This window comes from Neovison vison, chromosome 9 (assembly GCF_020171115.1).
Source record: "Neovison vison isolate M4711 chromosome 9, ASM_NN_V1, whole genome shotgun sequence".
Lineage (NCBI taxonomy): Eukaryota > Metazoa > Chordata > Mammalia > Carnivora > Mustelidae > Neogale > Neogale vison.
In genome coordinates this window covers 62,110,835-62,129,942 of record NC_058099.1, presented here as the reverse complement: position 1 = coordinate 62,129,942, position 19,108 = coordinate 62,110,835, and the positions used below count along the sequence as shown (strand labels likewise).

Genomic DNA, 19,108 nt, shown 5'->3' with positions numbered 1-19,108 from the left:
CCATTGTTGCTAAGGCAATGGTGAAAAGAACATTCCCTGGATCATTAAAAACCTATAAATCAATACAAACTTTTAGAAATTCAATAAAGTAATATTTTATCAATATATAAGGTGCACAAACTCTTTGGTTCTGCAATCTTGCTACTAGGAATTTATGTTACCAGTGAACATGCAAAAGTTCGCCAGGAATCACAACACACACACACACACACACATACAGGTGTCAGTTGTTGTGACAGTGGTAATTTTAGAAATAAAAGGAAAAAAAAGGAGAAAAACAGAAATAGTCAAAGTGTTAATCAATAAAAGATTTGTTATGCTATACTTACATGATTGAGGGTTTTATAAAGCCTCCTATAAAAGAATATTTGTGACATTAATTGGAAAATCAAAAAGGCAACTTACAAAATAATACTTGCAGTAGATTCTCTTTCTTATGAAAAATGGATATACATAGTATTTCTGTATTGGAAAAAGAATGTCAGGAAATAGGGCGCCTGGGTGGCTCAGTGGGTTGGGCCGCTGCCTTCGGCTCAGGTCATGATCTCGGGGTCCTGGGATCGAGTCCCACATGGGGCTCTCTGCTCAGCGGGGAGCCTGCTTCCTCCTCTCTCTCTGCCTGCCTCTCTGCCTGCTTGTGATCTCTCTCTGTCAAATAAATAAATAAAATCTTTAAAAAAAAAAAAAGAATGTCAGGAAATATAGCATACACGCTTTCCTATCATTTAACCATTTTCTGAGCACCCATACATTATTTTTACAATCAGAAAAAGTTATCTAAAGTTTTTGACTTCACAGTAGAAAAGAGAAAGGCAATGAAAGTCTTTGCCCTTGTATGCTTTATTTTGAGCAATAAACAGTACCTAGGGTCCATGTCATAGAGCTTTCATAAAAATTAAAGATTAACTGAGTATAACTCTTTGGAAGTGCTACAGTTAAAATAATCTAAAAGCTCTGTTTAGGATTTGGCTGTGGGAATAAGGTATACTCCCACTCAATCTAATCCATTCAACTGGTGCTATTTGCATTGCATCATCCATCAAACGCTGCCACCCAATATTGCTTAATCCAAGTGCGTATATAAGTAGAGTTGGAATATAGCATCAACCACTACCAAAATGCTGACAACAAGAAATTTCATTATTTGAGACGAGCCTTTCACATTCATAACTAAGGTAAGGTATCAGAACCAGTGTGCAAGAATATTTGCTTATATTATTGGGAAAAGCAGCATGAAAGAACTAGTGATTTTTATACTGCTATATATTCTGAAATATTTTTGACTTAAAAATAGGAGAGTAGAGAGTAAATTTCAAGTCTGAAAAAATGGTGAAGAGTGATTGTATTTTTTTTTTAAGATTTTTGTTTACTTATTTGACAGACAGAGATCACAAGTAGGCAGAGAGGCAGGCAGAGAGAGGGGGGAAAGCAAGCTCCCTGCTGAGCAGAGAGCCCTATGCGGGGCTCGATTCCAGGACCCTGGGAACATGACCTCAGCAAAGGCAGAGGCTTTAACTCACTGAGCCACCCAGGTGCCCCTTATCATTCAATTCTTAAAAAGCAGCTGACTTTTTCTGTGTCAATCACTCCATTGTAAATGTGATATTTCAGTCTCTTATCTATGCTAATGTGGTTCTGACTTCAAAAGAGGTTGAATAATATACATAGGAACACTTCCCAGATTTATTTGAAAATGCAACAGTTTTTGGGTTAGGGGGTGGTTAATGTCCATCCAGGAGAACTTTTTTTCTGGGACATAAGGATTTTGGGATAAAAAAGGAAACAGAGAAACAAACAAAAACAACAATCCAGCATTACAATTTTCATGTTATCAGTAAAGTGCTACCTGGATACCTACTGTGTGCAGGGTATTATTTGAACTATTTTCTGAAAATTTAACTACAGTAAGATTACCTAACTGCACATGCTATTATTACATATTAACTATCATATTTAAAAATTCATTATTTCTAAAGAAGTTGGACAACTGGCCAAGCATTTGAAGTTAAATTGCCAGTTCTGATTATATTCTTCCTACAGTTGGAAGAGGGAGAGAGGAGACATGGCGCAGAAGCTCTGGCATAAAGATGGATATCGGTAGACTAGATTCTCGCCCCAGTTTTGTTTTTGTGATCCGGAGTAAGGCACTTCCCTTCAGTCTTAGCCTACTCATCCATAGATTTAGAGGCTCAGGAAAATGACAAATGACATCTAAGGTTCTCTGCTCCTAAGCGTTTTTCTACCTTTGAAGATTCTTGCTCATGAAACCAGTTGTAAATAGGATGGTTGTGTATAAGATTCTAGTTCCTTCTAAACAAGAAAATTTGGAATTTTAGTCCATTCAAGGTTGTTCAGAAACAAAAATAAAGTTGAGTGAAGTTTATCTCTTTCATGGAGTCCTCCAACATAGTAACCAAATGCTCATCCCTTACCCTGCTAGAAGAGCTGATTCATATAAAGTTTGTAAGAGATTTAAATAGCAATCACCTCTGGAATACACCATTTTTTTTTTAATCTAGGAAAAAGAAGACAAGGCTTAATGCAAATAGGAGTAAACTATTAGTAGAATTTCAAGCAATGTAAGGGAGAATTTAAGGCTGAAGAAGTCCTGCTCCCTTCACAAATCAAAGCACCACTACTTTACCTTGATGATGAAGCCAGACAATGGTACCCTACTGAATAAATATGGGGTATTCTGCAGTTTATAAGAGAAAATGCAATATTCTTTCAATAAGGTACTCTGACCCAGCTTGGCATTCAAGGCACAGCAACCATTGATGATCCTGACTTGTATCAAGTATTACACTGAGGGTTACAAGACTGTTATTTTTCTAACTCTACCATTCATTCTGTAATGAATAAATCCCTTGTTCATTCATTCTTAAGGAATGTTATGGACTGGTGGATTTCTTTTCGCATTAAATGCTTTATAGTGAATTACCAAAAGAATTACCACTCTTTCTGATGCTCAAATTGTGCCAAATTTGGCCAGTGAGAAACCCTTTGAAGGGGATCCTGTGTTCTTTTGACACAAACTCACAAGTTTTTGAATGACCAACTGCTTTCTGGCATAACTGAATATTCCATATTCACTTTACATTCTCAGCCCAAACCTAGAGAATCCTGGTTCCTTTTAGAGGAAAAAGTATCTAGAATCTAAGATAGGGGCACACTGATAGTACTGATTCAGATTTAACATTACAGAGATTTTCCCGTGGCTATTTATATTTTTTTATTTGTATCTCCTTTCCCTTGCAGTAAAAACCCTACAGTATCAACACATCTACTTATTTGTTCTGTTTTATAATACAGTAAAAATATTTCAGAATCCTAATATCAATATTACCAACAATAACCCACTATGTAAGGGTTTTTTTTCCACTATGTAAAGTTTAATACTTCTTTGTAGCTCTTTTTGTCCTCTGACTATATTTCAATATGGATATATTTTCAGAAACTAAATTCAAATTTTACTGAAATAATTGTTTTCTTTATGTTATTATATGTTATTATATGTTATATATTATATTATATGTTATGCTATGTTATTAATGTTATTTTGAGTCAGCCACAGTTATTTCTGTTTATTTTCAAGTTGAGGCATTTGAACTAATATTACATTTTAATCCACAGAAGCCTGAAAAATGAAGAGTAAAATGAAGTATTCAACCACCAAAATCTCTCCTGCAAAGATGAACAGTTCAGCAAGCAAGGCTTTGGTAAAATCTCCCAAGTTGAGAAGTAAGGACTTAGCATTTCTGATTGTTTTACAAACTATTTTTATCTGTTATCAAATTCTTATTCTGATGTTTATACATGCTACCTTGGCAAAAGCTACTAAGAATACTAGAGCTGAAATTAGAAGAGATAGCTCATAAGTTTGTAATACAGCAGTGTTTGTTTTTAAACAGACTATACATAGCCAACATTTGCTTATCTGATAAATCTCAGGACAAGAATGGTTTAAGTAATTTAAGCCCTTTAACAGTGATAAACATACATAGTCCTTCATATCGATCCCTTCTCACTACCCACACCTCATTCCAACTAGTTCCAAAATCTTTTTCCTAGATTAATAAAATTTGAAATGATCTTCTTTTATCCAACATTTATTGCATATAAAATATACACCTTTGATGTATCAAGTTGTGGTCTTGACTTGCAACTTTTGAAAAAAGAGAGAACAGTAAGAGTGAAGATATTTGAATAATCCATGCCCCAAATAAAACGGAATTGATCAAATGATGCTCAAGTCTATCCAGTTGCAAACTCAAAGAATTGGGCATAAATTGAAGGGTAAATAAAGTCAGGTAGTAGCCATAGCTCTAAGAAGAAAGAGCTATATCTTTGATTCTGAAAATTATCCTAGGGGGCGGCTGAGTGGCTCATTCAGTTAAGTCTCTGACTCATGGTTTCTGCTCAGGTCATGATCTCAGACCTGAGGTTGAGATCAGGTCTCAACCTGAGGTCGTGAGGTTGAGCCCCACAATAGTCTCTGTGCTCAGCAGAAAGTCTGCTTGAGATTCTCTCCCTCTTCCCCTTCCCCCACTGCTCTAGGACCCTAAGCAATAAAGCAAAATAAATAATAAATAAAATAAAAGCTTGTTTAGCTCCTTCTCCTCCTCCTTTGGGCTAGCAGGATCTGACACAATCAAAAAGTCAAAAAACTCAATATTTACTAACTAGAGATACATATACACAATCAGCCTCCATATGAGTTTAGGTCACCACCAGAGTACTTCATCTCTAGGACTAACAAAATACAGGACTTAATGAAATGGAGAAAAGCCTCTTCCCAAACTTATTCCCTTCCTAGTTTCCAGGAAGCTACTCCCAGAGTCAGGCCATCTTCCTCTGCTATTCCTCTCCCCTAAATCCATCAACACTTTCCCCCCTCTGACAATCCAGTTTCCTTATGTATCTAGCCAGAAGTCAGAATATGGGAACTTTGGGACAGATCCATCCAGCAGAAGCTTTTGATTTGGCCTAAACAGTACTATGGTATTTTTTTTAATTGAGGAACTATTTAAAAATTAGAAGATTGTGCATAAAAACCTGAATCTCTTGAAAAATCAGAAAATCTAGCAACACTGGGCACATATCCCTACATGGCAATAATTGGGCATAGAAATAAGTAAAGGTCACACCACTTAACTTGGGCCTGTCCATGAAATATCTTCTAAAGTTACAGTGACAGAACTTCAGATTTACCCTATGGGCAGTAAGCAACCATTGAAAACATTCAACTGGGGAATAACAAGACATTTTTATTTTAGAGAGATCACATGGATGGTGGTGTAAAAATAGTGTGAGGGAGCAAGAATAGAAACCAAAACTGGTTAGAGGTCTACTGCATTCATGTAGGGGACAGAGAATGAAGGCCTGACCTAAGACAACAGAATGGAAAAGAAGGACTAAAGGTCAGATACATTCAGAAACTGAAATCAATAAGATTTAATTACAGACCAAATAAATTGAGGGATGGACAGAAAGGGGAAAATAGATGATTCTCAGCTTTCAGGATGACTTAAGATTTGGGCAGACAGTGGTAGAAAATGGTACTGGTTTTCAAGATAGATTGAAAATTTCAGGAGGAAAGTACTGTGGGTAGAGAAAAATATATATATTTTTTTATTATGAGTATTTTTGAATTTGGGGTAAGTATAGGTCAACCAGGTAGAGATATCCAGAATTCTGGACACTCTTCATAAGTAGATACAGAGATGTCTGAAGCTAACTGAAGTGAAAATACCTTGTGGAGAAAGAGCAACAGACACAAAGCTCAGGAGAGAGACCTAAGGTAGAGTTACTTTTTGGGGAGTCATCAGCATACAAAAAGATGATTGAAGTCATTGGAGCAGGCAAGATTGCCCAGAAACAAAGTCTAAAGTGAAAGGAAAAGGCAAAGGACAAATCCTGCACAACGCCAACATTTTAGGAGCAGTCAGACAAGGAAAAACTAACAGAGCATCAGAGATGGATGATCAGAGAAAAACAAGGACCTAAGGAGACTGGTGACATGAAAATAAGGGAAGAATTGTTTCAGAGATGTGGTTCCAAGTCAAATGCCACAGATAAATCAAGGGTAATAAGCAGTGAGAAGAAACCTTGGTGAAATAGGTGTTCGGGAAAGAAATGAAAGATGAGTGATTCATTTATGTAGTTCCTCTCAGTCACAGTCTGGCTCTCTCAGTGGCAGAACTATAGGAAGAGTTCCAGGCCACTTCCCATGTACTCACCAGAAATGCGTGAGGGATTTTATCATGCTGTTGCTATGATGAAATCACTTGTGAGAATTTCCTTATAAACCATGTTGAGACACTATCTTCAGACATCAGGCAAGATAGAGACATAGGAAATGACAACATTCCTTACATAAGCTTAAGAGGGGCCTTTCACCCCAGTTAGCATTCTCTCCCACAGAGTCCCCGAGGCCATGCCATATATATATTTCCCATCCGAGACCACAATCATCACACCACACTTTCAGCTGCTGCAAACACCAAAGTATACCTTCTGTTAGGTCCTTCAATAATGGGTCCGTGATTTTTTTTTTTTTAAAGATTTTATTTATTTATTTGACAGAGCGAGATCACAAGCAGGCAGAGAGGCAGGCAGAGAGAGAGGAGGAAGCAGGCTCCCTGCTGAGCAGAGAGCCCGATGCGGGCCTCGATCCCAGGACCCTGAGATCATGACCTGAGCCGAAGGCAGCGGCTTAACCCACTGAGCCACCCAGGCGCCCATGGGTCCGTGATTAAAGGAGCGAGTCTGATACAAAGGGAAGGTCAAGCAGAACTTTATTTCGCGCCAAGCATCAAGAATCAAACTGACTGGCCAGGGCTGCACCTCTTACGGAGCGGGCGACCTCTCTGTTTCACAGACTAGCTTTTTTTTTTTTTTTTTGTAAGACTTTATTTATTTATTTGAGATAGAGACAGTGAGAGAGAACATGAGCAAGGAGAAGGTCAGAGGAAGAAGCAGACTCCCCATCGAGCTGGGAGCCCGATGCGGGACTCGATCCCTGGACTCCAGGATCATGACCTGAGCCGAAAGCAGTCGTCCAACCAACTGAGCCACCCAGGCGTCCCCACAGACTAGCTTTTAAGGGCAAAGGTCATGCAGTTGGGCCTGGCCACCCACAGGTGGCCAATGAAATTATAACACAGAAAGAAAGCTGCACAGTCATGCTAGGTGTCCAGTTGAATTACAATTTACCTGAGTTGATACTTGAATTAGCCTATCACCTTGGTCAGAGTGGGTGCCCAAAAGCTGCCCAAAGGGTGGGACCCATACTCCTTGGTAACTAGGGAGACAGTATGCACTCCCCCACTGTCCGATGTCTCCACCTGGCTTGACCCACCCTTGTATTTGGGCTTTGTTACCTGGGGCTGGTTTCTGGCACTTGTTTTTTAGTAAATCCCTCGGGGGGGAAGGGGCACAGGGAGAGTTTAAGGGTTAAACAACAAGGTTATTGTTTAACCTGGCTGGAAGCCTCTGGCTAAATAGGTCTTTACACTTCTTCCATATTCTCCCAATGTGAAGTATCTTAAATACTTCAAATGTGATCACCCCTTGATATCCAGTGTTTGTCCCATTAAATGCGAGCCCCTATATCAATATCTTTAGCCCCTTTCTTCTTCTACATCCATAATACTTCCTTAATATAATGACACTTACTCCTAGCTACCCAGAACCCACATCCTGCTCCTTAGAAAGTCCATTTTCCATATTAGACATGTCTGTCAGTCATGTCCCATGGGATTCCGAATATAGCATAAAGTATATAAGGAGTGAACATCCTTAAAATATCATCTTATGCCCTTTATGTCTGGAGAGAAAATGTGATACAGTTAATAAAGTATTGTATTAGATTACTTTTTAGGAGACCAGGTTCAATGCTGGCTCTGACATAGCTTTATAAATTTCTTTGTGATTGTAAAAGCACTACATAAAGGTAAGATACTATAGATGATATTTATAAGCTGTGATGCAATGTTGGGAAGTTCCAGGGTAGAGGTGAGTATAATTAAGTGGCCTCACATTGTTCAGACAGTAGAAAATACTTAAATGAAGGTGTCCATCTGAATTGGAGGCAAGATATGGATAATTCAAAATAGTGCCTAATGAAAGTTTACTCCACTTAAATTTGAAAAGCATATCAGGAAGGCAAATCTTTTAGAAAATTAAAAAAAAATCATAGAATGGGTTCCAAAGTCACAAGTAACTATTTTCATTTTCTGAATTACTATGAATAATTGAAATTTGGCTGTATTAAACAAATTGCTTGATAATTCATTTGCTATAATGTTAAAAGTTTAGATGCCATGACTCAAGAGTTATGACTTTCTTTTCTATTTAAATTTGAAAGGCCTCTTATGAATTTCCAAATAGCAAATTTAATTTTTTACTTGAGACCTTTTCTTTGACTAAGTTAATAAAAATTATTAAATAGGTGATGAAGTCCTTAACTGACATAATTTGTATTATGTTAGTTCACAAAATTGCAGTATAGCACACTAACATTTGATGAGGGAGCCAAGAATACTCAAAGAAGAAACTAAAGTCTCTTCAGTAAATGGTTCTGGGGAAACTGGATATTCACATGTAAAAGAACTCACAAAAACTAACCTGAAAGGGATTAAAGATTTAAATGTAAGACCTGAAACCATGAAACTCCTAGATGAACATATAGGGGGAAAAGCTCCTTAACATTAGTCGGTTATTTTTAGTATCAATAAACTCTAGAAACTTTAGCTATCCTTCTAAAATTATTTTTTAATTTAATTTTATTCTGTGTATGTGTGTATTACAAAATTCATTGTTTATGCACCTCACCCAGTGCTCCATGCAATACATGCACTCCTTAATATCACCACCAGGCTCACCCAACCCCCGACCTCCTCCCCACCAAAACCCTCAGTTTGTTCCAAAATTATTAAAAGTTAATTCTAGATAGATAAGAAATATTATAGATTTCATATGACCATAAAATTTCCTCCTCAGGCGAAGACTGATACATATTGGATGTAGATCCACACTCCCTTATATAGAATTTGGAAAACGAAAATTTTTCTAGAGACCTAAAATTTTTCATAACTCATTTGGTAATAATAAATTATATGAACCTCCATGACAGTTAAATCTTGCTCTGAGCAAACATGAGGTGTTTATTTCACTTTGTGTAAATTTTCCTACATTTCACTATAAAATCATTAATTAATTTTTGATTATAAGAGTACTGCCCTGGTCCCTGCTGGAAGTACTACATATATATAGTATATACTCTACATGACAGTTCTAGAATCTTAAAAACTGTGAATTTTGAAACACACTGGTCCCAAGGTTTCTGGTAAGATGCTATAGACCTGAAGAGGGACAAGATGGTAAAGAAGTAGGAGACCCTGTTTCAACCAGTCCCCTTAATTGAGCTAAATATCTACCAGAACACTATCGACACCCATGAGATCAGCCTGAGATTTAAGATTATACACTTCTGGATCTCTACAGGAGCAGAAGATCATCAGTGGAGAGGGACAGAGGAGTGAGAGTGTTTGGACTAATATCAGAGGATAAACAGAAGGGGGAGGGAGCCACCAGAAGCAACCCACTAAAAAGTAATACCCATTACAAAAGTACCCTATGCTTGGGGACCACCATTAGCTTGGAGCCTGGTTAAAAGCACTCAAAAAGAACAAAGGGCCTTAAGGGGAAATTGGTGGGATGGGGTGGTCATAGGCACAGAGCTAAGCCCACAGTCCCAGGGTGGGTCACAGCTGGCACCCACCCAAGCCTGAAAGAGCCCAGTGGAGGCTCCAGTCATCCGTCCCTGGTCCCACAGCCTTCCATGGCCTGGACCACCGCTGGGTCTGGGCATACCCCAGTCTGCACCTGAGACAGCCCAGCAGGGGATCCAGCCAGCAGTCCCTAGGCCCACAGCCTTCTGCAACATACACCACTGCCAGGTCTGAGTGCACCTGGCATGGGCATGGGATACAGACAGCAGTCCTGGCAACAGCAGCAACCAGGATCTGGCTCTCCTGGATCAGTATTGCTCACAGTTTTAGTGTCACAGGGGTGCAGAGGCAAGCAGGGGCCTCAGGCAACCACTGAGATAGTGACTGGGGGTGTGCACTGCCTGTGGGAGGTTACAGTGTTCAGTGGAGTTTGCAGAGGGAGAGTCTGAGGATTCTCTCTAAGGGAAGGTCTTGGTGTGGAGAGTTTACTTAGCTCTGACCCTCACAAAAAGGCACAAAAAGCCTCCAAAGAACAAAAACCTCCAAAGAACAAAAGCCTGAAAAACCGGTTTCCACAGTGCCCAGCCCCTTAATAAGCGGGAAGGGCAACTCAACACAAGCAAGATAGACTAAAAAACAACTCTGCAGGACCCTCCTCCAGAAGACAAGCCAAAAGAAAAAGAGGACAATAACCACAGGGTCCCCATAAAACTGTAAAACCCCAACATCAGGGGAAAACAATATATTAAGCTCCTGGTACTGCCCCCAAACTTGTATATTTCATAGATATAACTTTATTTATTTATTTTTGGATGGAAAGGAGAAGGGAGTTGGGGGAAATTGGAGGGGGAGACAAACCATGAGAGACTGTGGACTCTGAGATACAACTTTTTTTTTAATTCGTTCTCATGATTCTTGTTTTTTAATTTTTTTAAACCTACTTACCATTATGACTAGACATTTAATACAACATATTCCATAATAACTTTTTAACTTGAACTATTTTCATACATATACCTATGTTTTCTTTTTCTTTTTCTTTTAGATATATAGATAGCTGATAGATAGACAGATAGATAGATATAAGCTTCAAGGTACTCCTTTTTCCCTATTCAATACTGCCCCTATATATGAACCAGTATTAATTTCCCTGTATCACAGTATCTCTGTGATAGGTCTCCCCCAAAATGGGTCTGTGATTAAAGGAGCAAGACTGATATAAAGCAAAGATCAAGCAAAGCTTTATTCCATGCCAAGCATCAAGAATCAGAACGAACATCCAGGGACACACCTCTTACAAGAAAGGGCGACCTTTCTCTGTTTCACAGACTAGCTTTTAAGGGCAAAGGCCATGTGGTCAGGCCTGGCATGCACAGGTGGCCAATGAGATTGTAATACACATAGGAAACTCCATAGTCATGTTAGGTCACACATAAGTGACCAATTGAATTACAATTTACCCTATAGTAGACATTTGACCTAGCCTATCACCTTGGTTAGAATTGGCACCCAAAAGGCTCCCAAAGGGCAGGGCCCATACTCCTTGGTAATAGGGAGACAGTGTGCAACCCCCCACTGATCAGATGTCTCCACCTGGCCTGACCCACCCTTGTATCTGGGCTTTGTTACCTGGGGCTGGTTTCTGGAACTTGTTTTTAAGTAAGTCCCCTGGGGGAAGGGGAGCAGGGACAGTTTAAGGGTTAAACAACAAGGTTATTGTTTTAACCTTGATGGAAGCCTCTGGCTTAACAGGTCCTTACACTTTAGAAAGTTGAGTTCATTAACAAAGATAACAAGATACACCCAGGAAGAACTGAGATAAACTTCCTCACCCACATTGAGGATTTAAACCATCTTCCCATCTTATTCTTTTGTCAGTGTTTCTGTGTATTTGTTTATTTATTTATTTTTAATTTATTTATTTTCAGCATAACAGTATCATTATTTTTTCACCACACCCAGTGCTCCATGCAATCCGTGCCTTCTATAATACCCACTACCTGGTACCCCAACCTCCCACCCCTCCGCCAATTCAAACCCTTCAGATTATTTGTTTTTGTTTTTGTACTATTTTCTTATTCTTACAAGTCTTTTTGGCTGGGTTTTTTTCCTTTAATTTTGTTGATCCTTTTATTTGTTCATTTTTGTTTTTGTACCTTATAAATCTTACTTTTGGGACTCATTTTGGCTGGTTTTCTTCTTTCTTTCTTTTTTTTCTCTTTCACGCTCTTTTTTTCTTTTTTCTTTTTTTTTTTAATATCTTTTTAAAGATTTTATTTATTTATTTGACAGACAGAGACCACAAGTAGGCAGAGAGGCAGGCAGAGAGAGAGAGAGAGGAGAAAGCAGGCTCTCCTCAGAGCAGACTGCCTGATGAGAGGCTCAGTCCCAGGACCCTGGGATCATGACCTGAGCCAAAGGCAGAGGCTTTAACCCACTGAACCACCCAGGTGCCCCCTTTTTATTATCTTTTTGATGGTGACTTCCAATTGCTCTGAAACTTTCCAGAGTGCAATTTGCCTGGATTGTGGTTGATATTTTCAGCCATACCTCCTCTCAACCATCTCTCACCAAAATGACTAAAAGGAAAAATACACAATAGAGGAAAAATTCGGAGACTGACCTCTGCCAGAAAACTATTGGATATGGACATAAACAATATGTCAGAAATAGATTTCAGGGTAATAATTATCCAGGAAATGGCTATGTTGGAGAAGATCATTAGTGGCAACATAGAATCTCTCAGGGCAAAAGTGAGAGTTGACCTGACAAAACATTAAAATGCTTTCAGTGAGATCCAATCTAATCTAAATACTCTAACAGCTAGAGTAACTGAGGCAGAAGATAGAATTAATGATCTAGAGGACAAACTGATAGAGAAAAAGGATCAGGAGAAGGCATGGAACAACCAGGTTAGAAGCCATGAAAACAAAATTAGGGAAATAAATGATGCCATAAAATGTCCCAACATCTGAATTATTGGGATCCCTGAGGGGGTGGAGAAAAAGAGAAGACTGGAAAATATAGTTGCACAAATTTTCCCAGTCTGGGGAATGGAAGAAGTGTTCGTGTCCTAGAGGCAGAAAGAACACCCCCCAGAATTAATGAATCTAGAAAGACCTAAAGGCACTTGATAGTAAAACTGACAAATCATAATTTTATTTTATTTTTTTAAAGATTTTATTTATTTATTTATTTATTTGACAGAGAGAGATCACAAGTAGGCAGAGAGAGAGAGAGGAAAGCAGGTTCTCCACTGGGCGGAGAACTCGATCCCAGGACCCTGGGATCATGACCCGAAGGCAGCTGCTTAACCCACTGAGCCACCCAGGCGCCCCGACAAATCATAATTTTAGACAAGAGATTTGACAGGAACTGGGGGAAGAGAGTCCTTATGTACAGAGGAAGTCCATCAGAATAACATCAGACCTGTCCACAGAAACCTGGCAAGCCAGAAAGGGCTGGAAAAACATACTCAGGGCACTAAATGAGAAGAATATGCAGCCAAAAATATTTTGTCCAGCAAGGTTGACATTCAAAATGGACAGAGAGGAGAAGAGCTTCCAAGACCGGCAAGGTTTAAAAGAATATGTGACCACCAAGCTGGCACTACAAGAAATACTAAGGGGGGGGGTTCTATAAAAGAAGAAAGAACCTAAGAGTAGCAGAGACCAGAAATTTACAGAGACGATCTATAGAAACAAGGACTTTGCAGGCAACATGACATCAGTAAAAACGTATCTTTCAATAACCACTCTCAACATGAACGGTCTAAATGCTCCTATAAAATGACACAAGGTTGCAGATTGGATAAAATGACAGGACCCATCTAATATGCTGTCTACAAGAGACCCATTTGGAACCTAAAGATACATCCAGACTGAAAGTGAAGGGATGAAGAAGTATCTCCCATGCCAATGGGCCTCAAAAGAAAGCTGGGGTAGCAATTCTCATATCAGATAAATTAGATTTTAAACTAAAGACTGTAGTCAGAGATAGAGAAAGACACTACATTATTCTTAAAGGGTCTATCCAGCAAGAAGATCTAACCACTATAAACATTTATGCCCCCAATATGGGTGCAAACAAATACATAAGCCAACTGTTAATCAAAATAAAGAGTCGTATTGATAAGAATACATTATTGTAGGGGATCTTAATGCACCACTCTCAGCAATAGACAGATCATCCAAGCAGAAAATCAGCAAAGAAAAAAGAGCTTTGAATGACACACTAGACCAGATGGACCAGAACATTCCACCCTAAAACAAAAGAATACTCATTCTTCTCAAGCACACATGAAACTTTCTCCAGAATAGACCACATACTAGGTCACAAATTAGGGCTCAACTGATACCAAAAGATTGAGATTATTCCCTGCATATTCTTAGACCACAGTGCTTTGAAACTGGAATCTCAACCACAAGAAAAAAGATTAGAAAAAATCCAAACACTTGGAAGCTAAAGACCATCCTGCTCAAGACTGTTCAGAACAACCAGGAAATCAAAGAACTTAACAATTCATGGAAACCAATGAGAATGAAGACACATCAGTCCAAAACCTATGAGATATGGCCAAAGAGGTCCTAAGGGGGAAATACATAGCCATCCAAACCTCACTCAAAAAAATTGAAAAATCCTGAATACACCAACTCTCTTTACACCGTAAAGAACTAGAAAATCAACAACAAATTAAGCCAACCCTACACACAAGAAGGGAAATAATCAAGACTAGAGCAGAGGTCAGTGAGTTAGAAACTAGAGATACAGTAGAACACATCAACAAAACTAGAAGCTGGTTCTCTGAAAGATTTAATAAGATTGATAAAACACTGGCCAAACAAATCCAAAAGAAAAGAGAGAGGACCCAAGTTAATAAAATTATGGATGAAAGGAGATAGATCACAACTAACAGCAAGGAAATAGAAACAATCATCAGAAATTATTATTAAAAAAAAAGAAATTACTATCAATAGTTATATGCCAATAAGTTAAGCAACCTAGAAGAAATGGATACATTTCTGGAAACACATAAACTTCCAAAACTGAAACAGGAAGAAATTGACAACCTGAATAGACCAATTTCTAGTAACAATATTGAAGCAGTGATCAAAAACTTTTCATAAAAAAAAAACAAAAATCCAGGACCTGAAGGATTCCTTGTGGAATTTTACCAAACATTCAAAGAAGAAATAATACCTATTCTCCTGAAGCTGTTTCAAAAATGGAAATGGTAAGAAAACTTCCAGACTCTTTCTATGAAGCCAGCATTACCTTAATCCCCAAATCAGGCAAAGACCCCATCAAAAAGGAGAATTTCAGACAAATATCCCTGATGAATATGGATGTCAAGATCTTCAACAAGATCCTAGCTAATAGCATGGTACTGGCATAAAAACAGACACATAGACCAGTGGAACAGAGTAGAGAGCCCAGATATGGACCCTCAACTCTATGGGCAAATAATCTTCGACAAAACAGGAAAAAAATATACAGTGGAAAAAAAGACAGTCTCTTCAATAAATGGTGCTGGGAAAACTGGGAAGCTATATGTAGAAGAATGAAACTCAACCATTCTCTTACACCATACACAAAGATAAACTCAAAATGGATAAAAGACCTCAACGTGAGACAGGAATCCATCAGAATCCTAGAGGAGAACATAGGCAGTAACCTCTTCGATATCAGCCACAGCAACTTCTTTCAAGATATGTCTCCAAAGGCAAAGAAAACAAAAGTGAAAATGAACTTTTGGGACTTCATCAAAATCAAAAGCTTCTGCACAGCCAAGGAAACAGTCAAGAAACAAAGAGGCAATCCACGGAATGGGAGAAGATATTTGCAAATGACAGTACAGACAAAAGGTTGATATCCAGGATCTATAAAGAACTCCTCAAACTCAACATACACAAAACAGGCAATCATATCAAAAAATGAGCAGAAGATATGGACAGAGACTTCTCCAATGAAGACATACAAATGGCTATCAGACACATGAAAAAATGTTCATCATCACTAGCCCTCAGGGAGATTCAAATTAAAACCACATTGAGATATCACCTTACACCAGTTAGAATGGCCAAAATTAGCAAGACAGGAAACAACATGTGTTGGAGGGGATGTGGAGAAAGAGGAACCCTCTTCCACTGTTGGTGGGAATGCAAGTTGGTGCAGCCTCTTTGGAGAACAGTGTGGAGATTCCTCAAGAAATTAAAAATAGAGCTTCCCTATGACCCTGCCATTGCACTCCTGGGTATTTACCCCAAAGACACAGATGTAGTGAAAAGAAGGGCCATCTGTACCCCAATGTTTATAGCAGCAATGGCCACGGTCGCCAAACTGTGGAAAGAACCAAGATGCCCTTCAATGGACGAATGGATAAGGAAGATGTGGTCCATATACACTATGGAGTATTATGCCTCCATCAGAAAGGACGAATACCCAACTTTTGTAGCAACATGGACGGGACTGGAAGAGATTATGCTGAGTGAATGAAGTCAAGCAGAAAGAGTCAATTATCATATGGTTTCACTTATTTGTGAAGTATAACCAATAGCATGGAGGACAAGGGGAGTTAGAGAGGAGAAGGGAGTTGGAGAAATTGGAAGGGGAGGTGAACCATGAGAGACTATGGACTCTGAAAAACAATCTGAGGGGTTTGAAGGGGCGGGGGGTGGGAGGTTGGGGTACCAGGTGGTAGGTATTATAGAGGGCACGGATTGCATGGAGCACTGGGTGTGGTGCAAAAATAATGAATACGTTATGCTGAAAATAAAAAATAAATTAAAAAAAGATCCTAGCTAATAGGATCCAACAGTACTTTAATAATGTACATTAATAATCATTATTGATTATAATTAATAATAATCATTACTATTAATTAAAATTAATAATTAAATCATAACCAAATGGGATTCATCCCTGGGATGCAAGGGTGGCTCAGCATTCACAAATCAACCAATGTGATGGAACAAATCAATAAAAGAAGAGAGAAGAACCACATGGTTCCCTCAATTGATTCAGAAAAAGCATTTGACAAAATACTGCATCCTTTCATGATTAAAACTCTTCAGAGTATAGGGATAGAGAAAATATTCCTCAACTTCATAAATCCATCTATGAAAAACCCATAATGAATATTATTCTTAATGAGGAAAAGATGAGAGCCTTCCCACTGAGATCAGGAAAATGACAAGGATGCCCACTCTCATCACTGTTGTTCAATATAGTACTAGAAGTTCTAGCAACAGCAATCAAATAACAAAAGTAAATAAAATGTATTTAAATTGGCAAAGAAGTTGAACTTTCTCTCTTCACAATGACGTGATACTTTATATGGAAAACCCAAAGAATTCCACCCCCAAATTACTTGAATTTATACAGCAATTTATACAGCAGGATGCAAAATCAATGCTCAGAAGTCAGTTCCCTTCCTATACACTAACAAAGAAACTATAGAAAGGGAAATTAGAGAATTAATTCCACTTACAATAGTACCAAAAACAATAAGATGCCTTGGAATAAACCTAACCAAAGAGGTAAAGGATCTGTACTCAAGAAACTATAGAACACTCATGAAAGAAACTGAAGAAGACACAAAGAGATGGAAAAACATTCCTTGCTCGTGGGAAGAAGAAACCTTGTTAAAATGTCTATTCTACCCAGAGCAATCTATACTTTTATGCCATCCTGATCAAAATTCCTGATCAAAAATGGGAATTTTTCAAAGTGAAGGAACAAACAATCCTAAAATTTGTATGGAACCAGACAAGACCCTTAATCACTAAGAAGTGCTGAAAAAGAAAAAACAAAGCTGGGGGCATCATGTTGTCTGATATCAAGCTTTATTACAAAGCTGTGATCACCAAGACAGCATAGTACTGGGACAAAAACAGACACATAGACCAATGGAACAGAGTTGAGAGTCCAGAGAAGGATCTGCATCTCTATGGTCAAGTAATCTTTGACAAAGCAGAAAAAAATATCGAGTGGAAAGAAGACAGTCTCTTCAATAAATGGTGCTGGGAAAATTGGGCAGCTAAGTATAGAAGAATAAAACTTGAACATTCTCTTACACCATACACAAAGGTAAACAAAATGAATGATAGACTTCAAATTGAGAGAGGAATCCATCAAAATCTTAGAGAAGAACATAGGCAGTAACTTCTTCGACATTGGCCACAGCAACTTCTCTCAAGACATGTCTCCAAAGACAAAGGAAACAAAAGTGAAAATGAATTTTTGGGACTTCATCAAGATAAAAAGCTTCTGTACCACAAAGGAAACAGTCAACAAAGCAAGAGGCAACCCATGGAGTGGTAAAGGATATTTGCAAATGACACTCCAGACAAAGGGCTCATATATAAGGTCTATGAAGAACTTCTCAAACTCAACACCCCAAAACCATATAACCCTGTCAAAAAATGGGCAGAAAACATGAACAGACACTTCTCCAAATAAGACATACAAATGCCTAGCTAATGATGATATGTTCATCATTAGCCATCAGGAAGATTCAAATCAAAGCCACATTGAGATACCACCTTACACCAGTTAGAATGGTTTAAGTTAACAGGAGAGGAAACAACAAGTGTTGAAGAGTATGTTGAGAAAGGGTAACCCTCCTACATTGATGGCAAGAATGAAAGTTGGTGCAGCCACTTTGGAAAACAGTGTGGAGATTCCTTATGAAAATAAAAATAGAGCTACCCTATGACCCTGCAATTGCACAACTGGGTATTTACCCCAAAGATACAGATGTAGTGAAAAGAAGGGCCATATATACCCTGACATTCATAGCAGCAATATCCACAATAGCCAAACTGTGGAAAGAACCAAGATGCCCTTCAATGGATGAATGGATAAAGATATGATTCATATATACAATGGATATTATGCAACCATCAGAAAGGATGAATACCCAACTTTTGTATCAACATGGATGGGTCTGGTGGACATTAGGCTAAGTAAACTTAAGTCATTCAGAGAGAATCAATTATCATATGGTTTCACTTACTTGTGGGGCATTAGAAATAGCATGGAGGATGGGGCACCTGGGTGGCTCAGTGGGTTAAGCCGCTGCCTTCGGCTCAGGTCATGATCTCAGGGTCCTGGGATCGAGTCCCGCATTGGGCTCTCTGCTCAGCAGGGAGCCTGCTTCCTCCTCTCTCTCTCTCTCTGCCTGTCTCTCTGCCTGTGATCTCTCTCTGTCAAATAAATAAATAAAATCTTTAAAAAAAAAAAAGAAATAGCATGGAGGAGACTAGGAGAAGGAAATTAAAAGTAAATTGTGGGAAATTTGGGGGGGCAGGGAGAGGAACCATGAGAGACTGTGGACTCTGAGAAACAAACTGAGGGTTTGGGAGGGTAGGGGA

The 19,108-nt window shown here is 38.6% G+C and overlaps 1 protein-coding gene across 1 annotated transcript in view; it reads left to right on the top strand.

Moving 5' to 3' along the window:
- The window catches only part of IL33 (interleukin 33), a 57,105-nt gene that overhangs the window by 22,542 nt on the left and 15,455 nt on the right, over positions 1–19,108 (top strand). The window contains exon 2 of the mRNA XM_044264331.1: positions 3,634–3,741. Within this exon, the coding sequence (XP_044120266.1) occupies positions 3,645–3,741 (97 nt within the window). The 5' untranslated portion in view covers positions 3,634–3,644. The remainder of the gene's footprint in view (positions 1–3,633; positions 3,742–19,108) is intronic.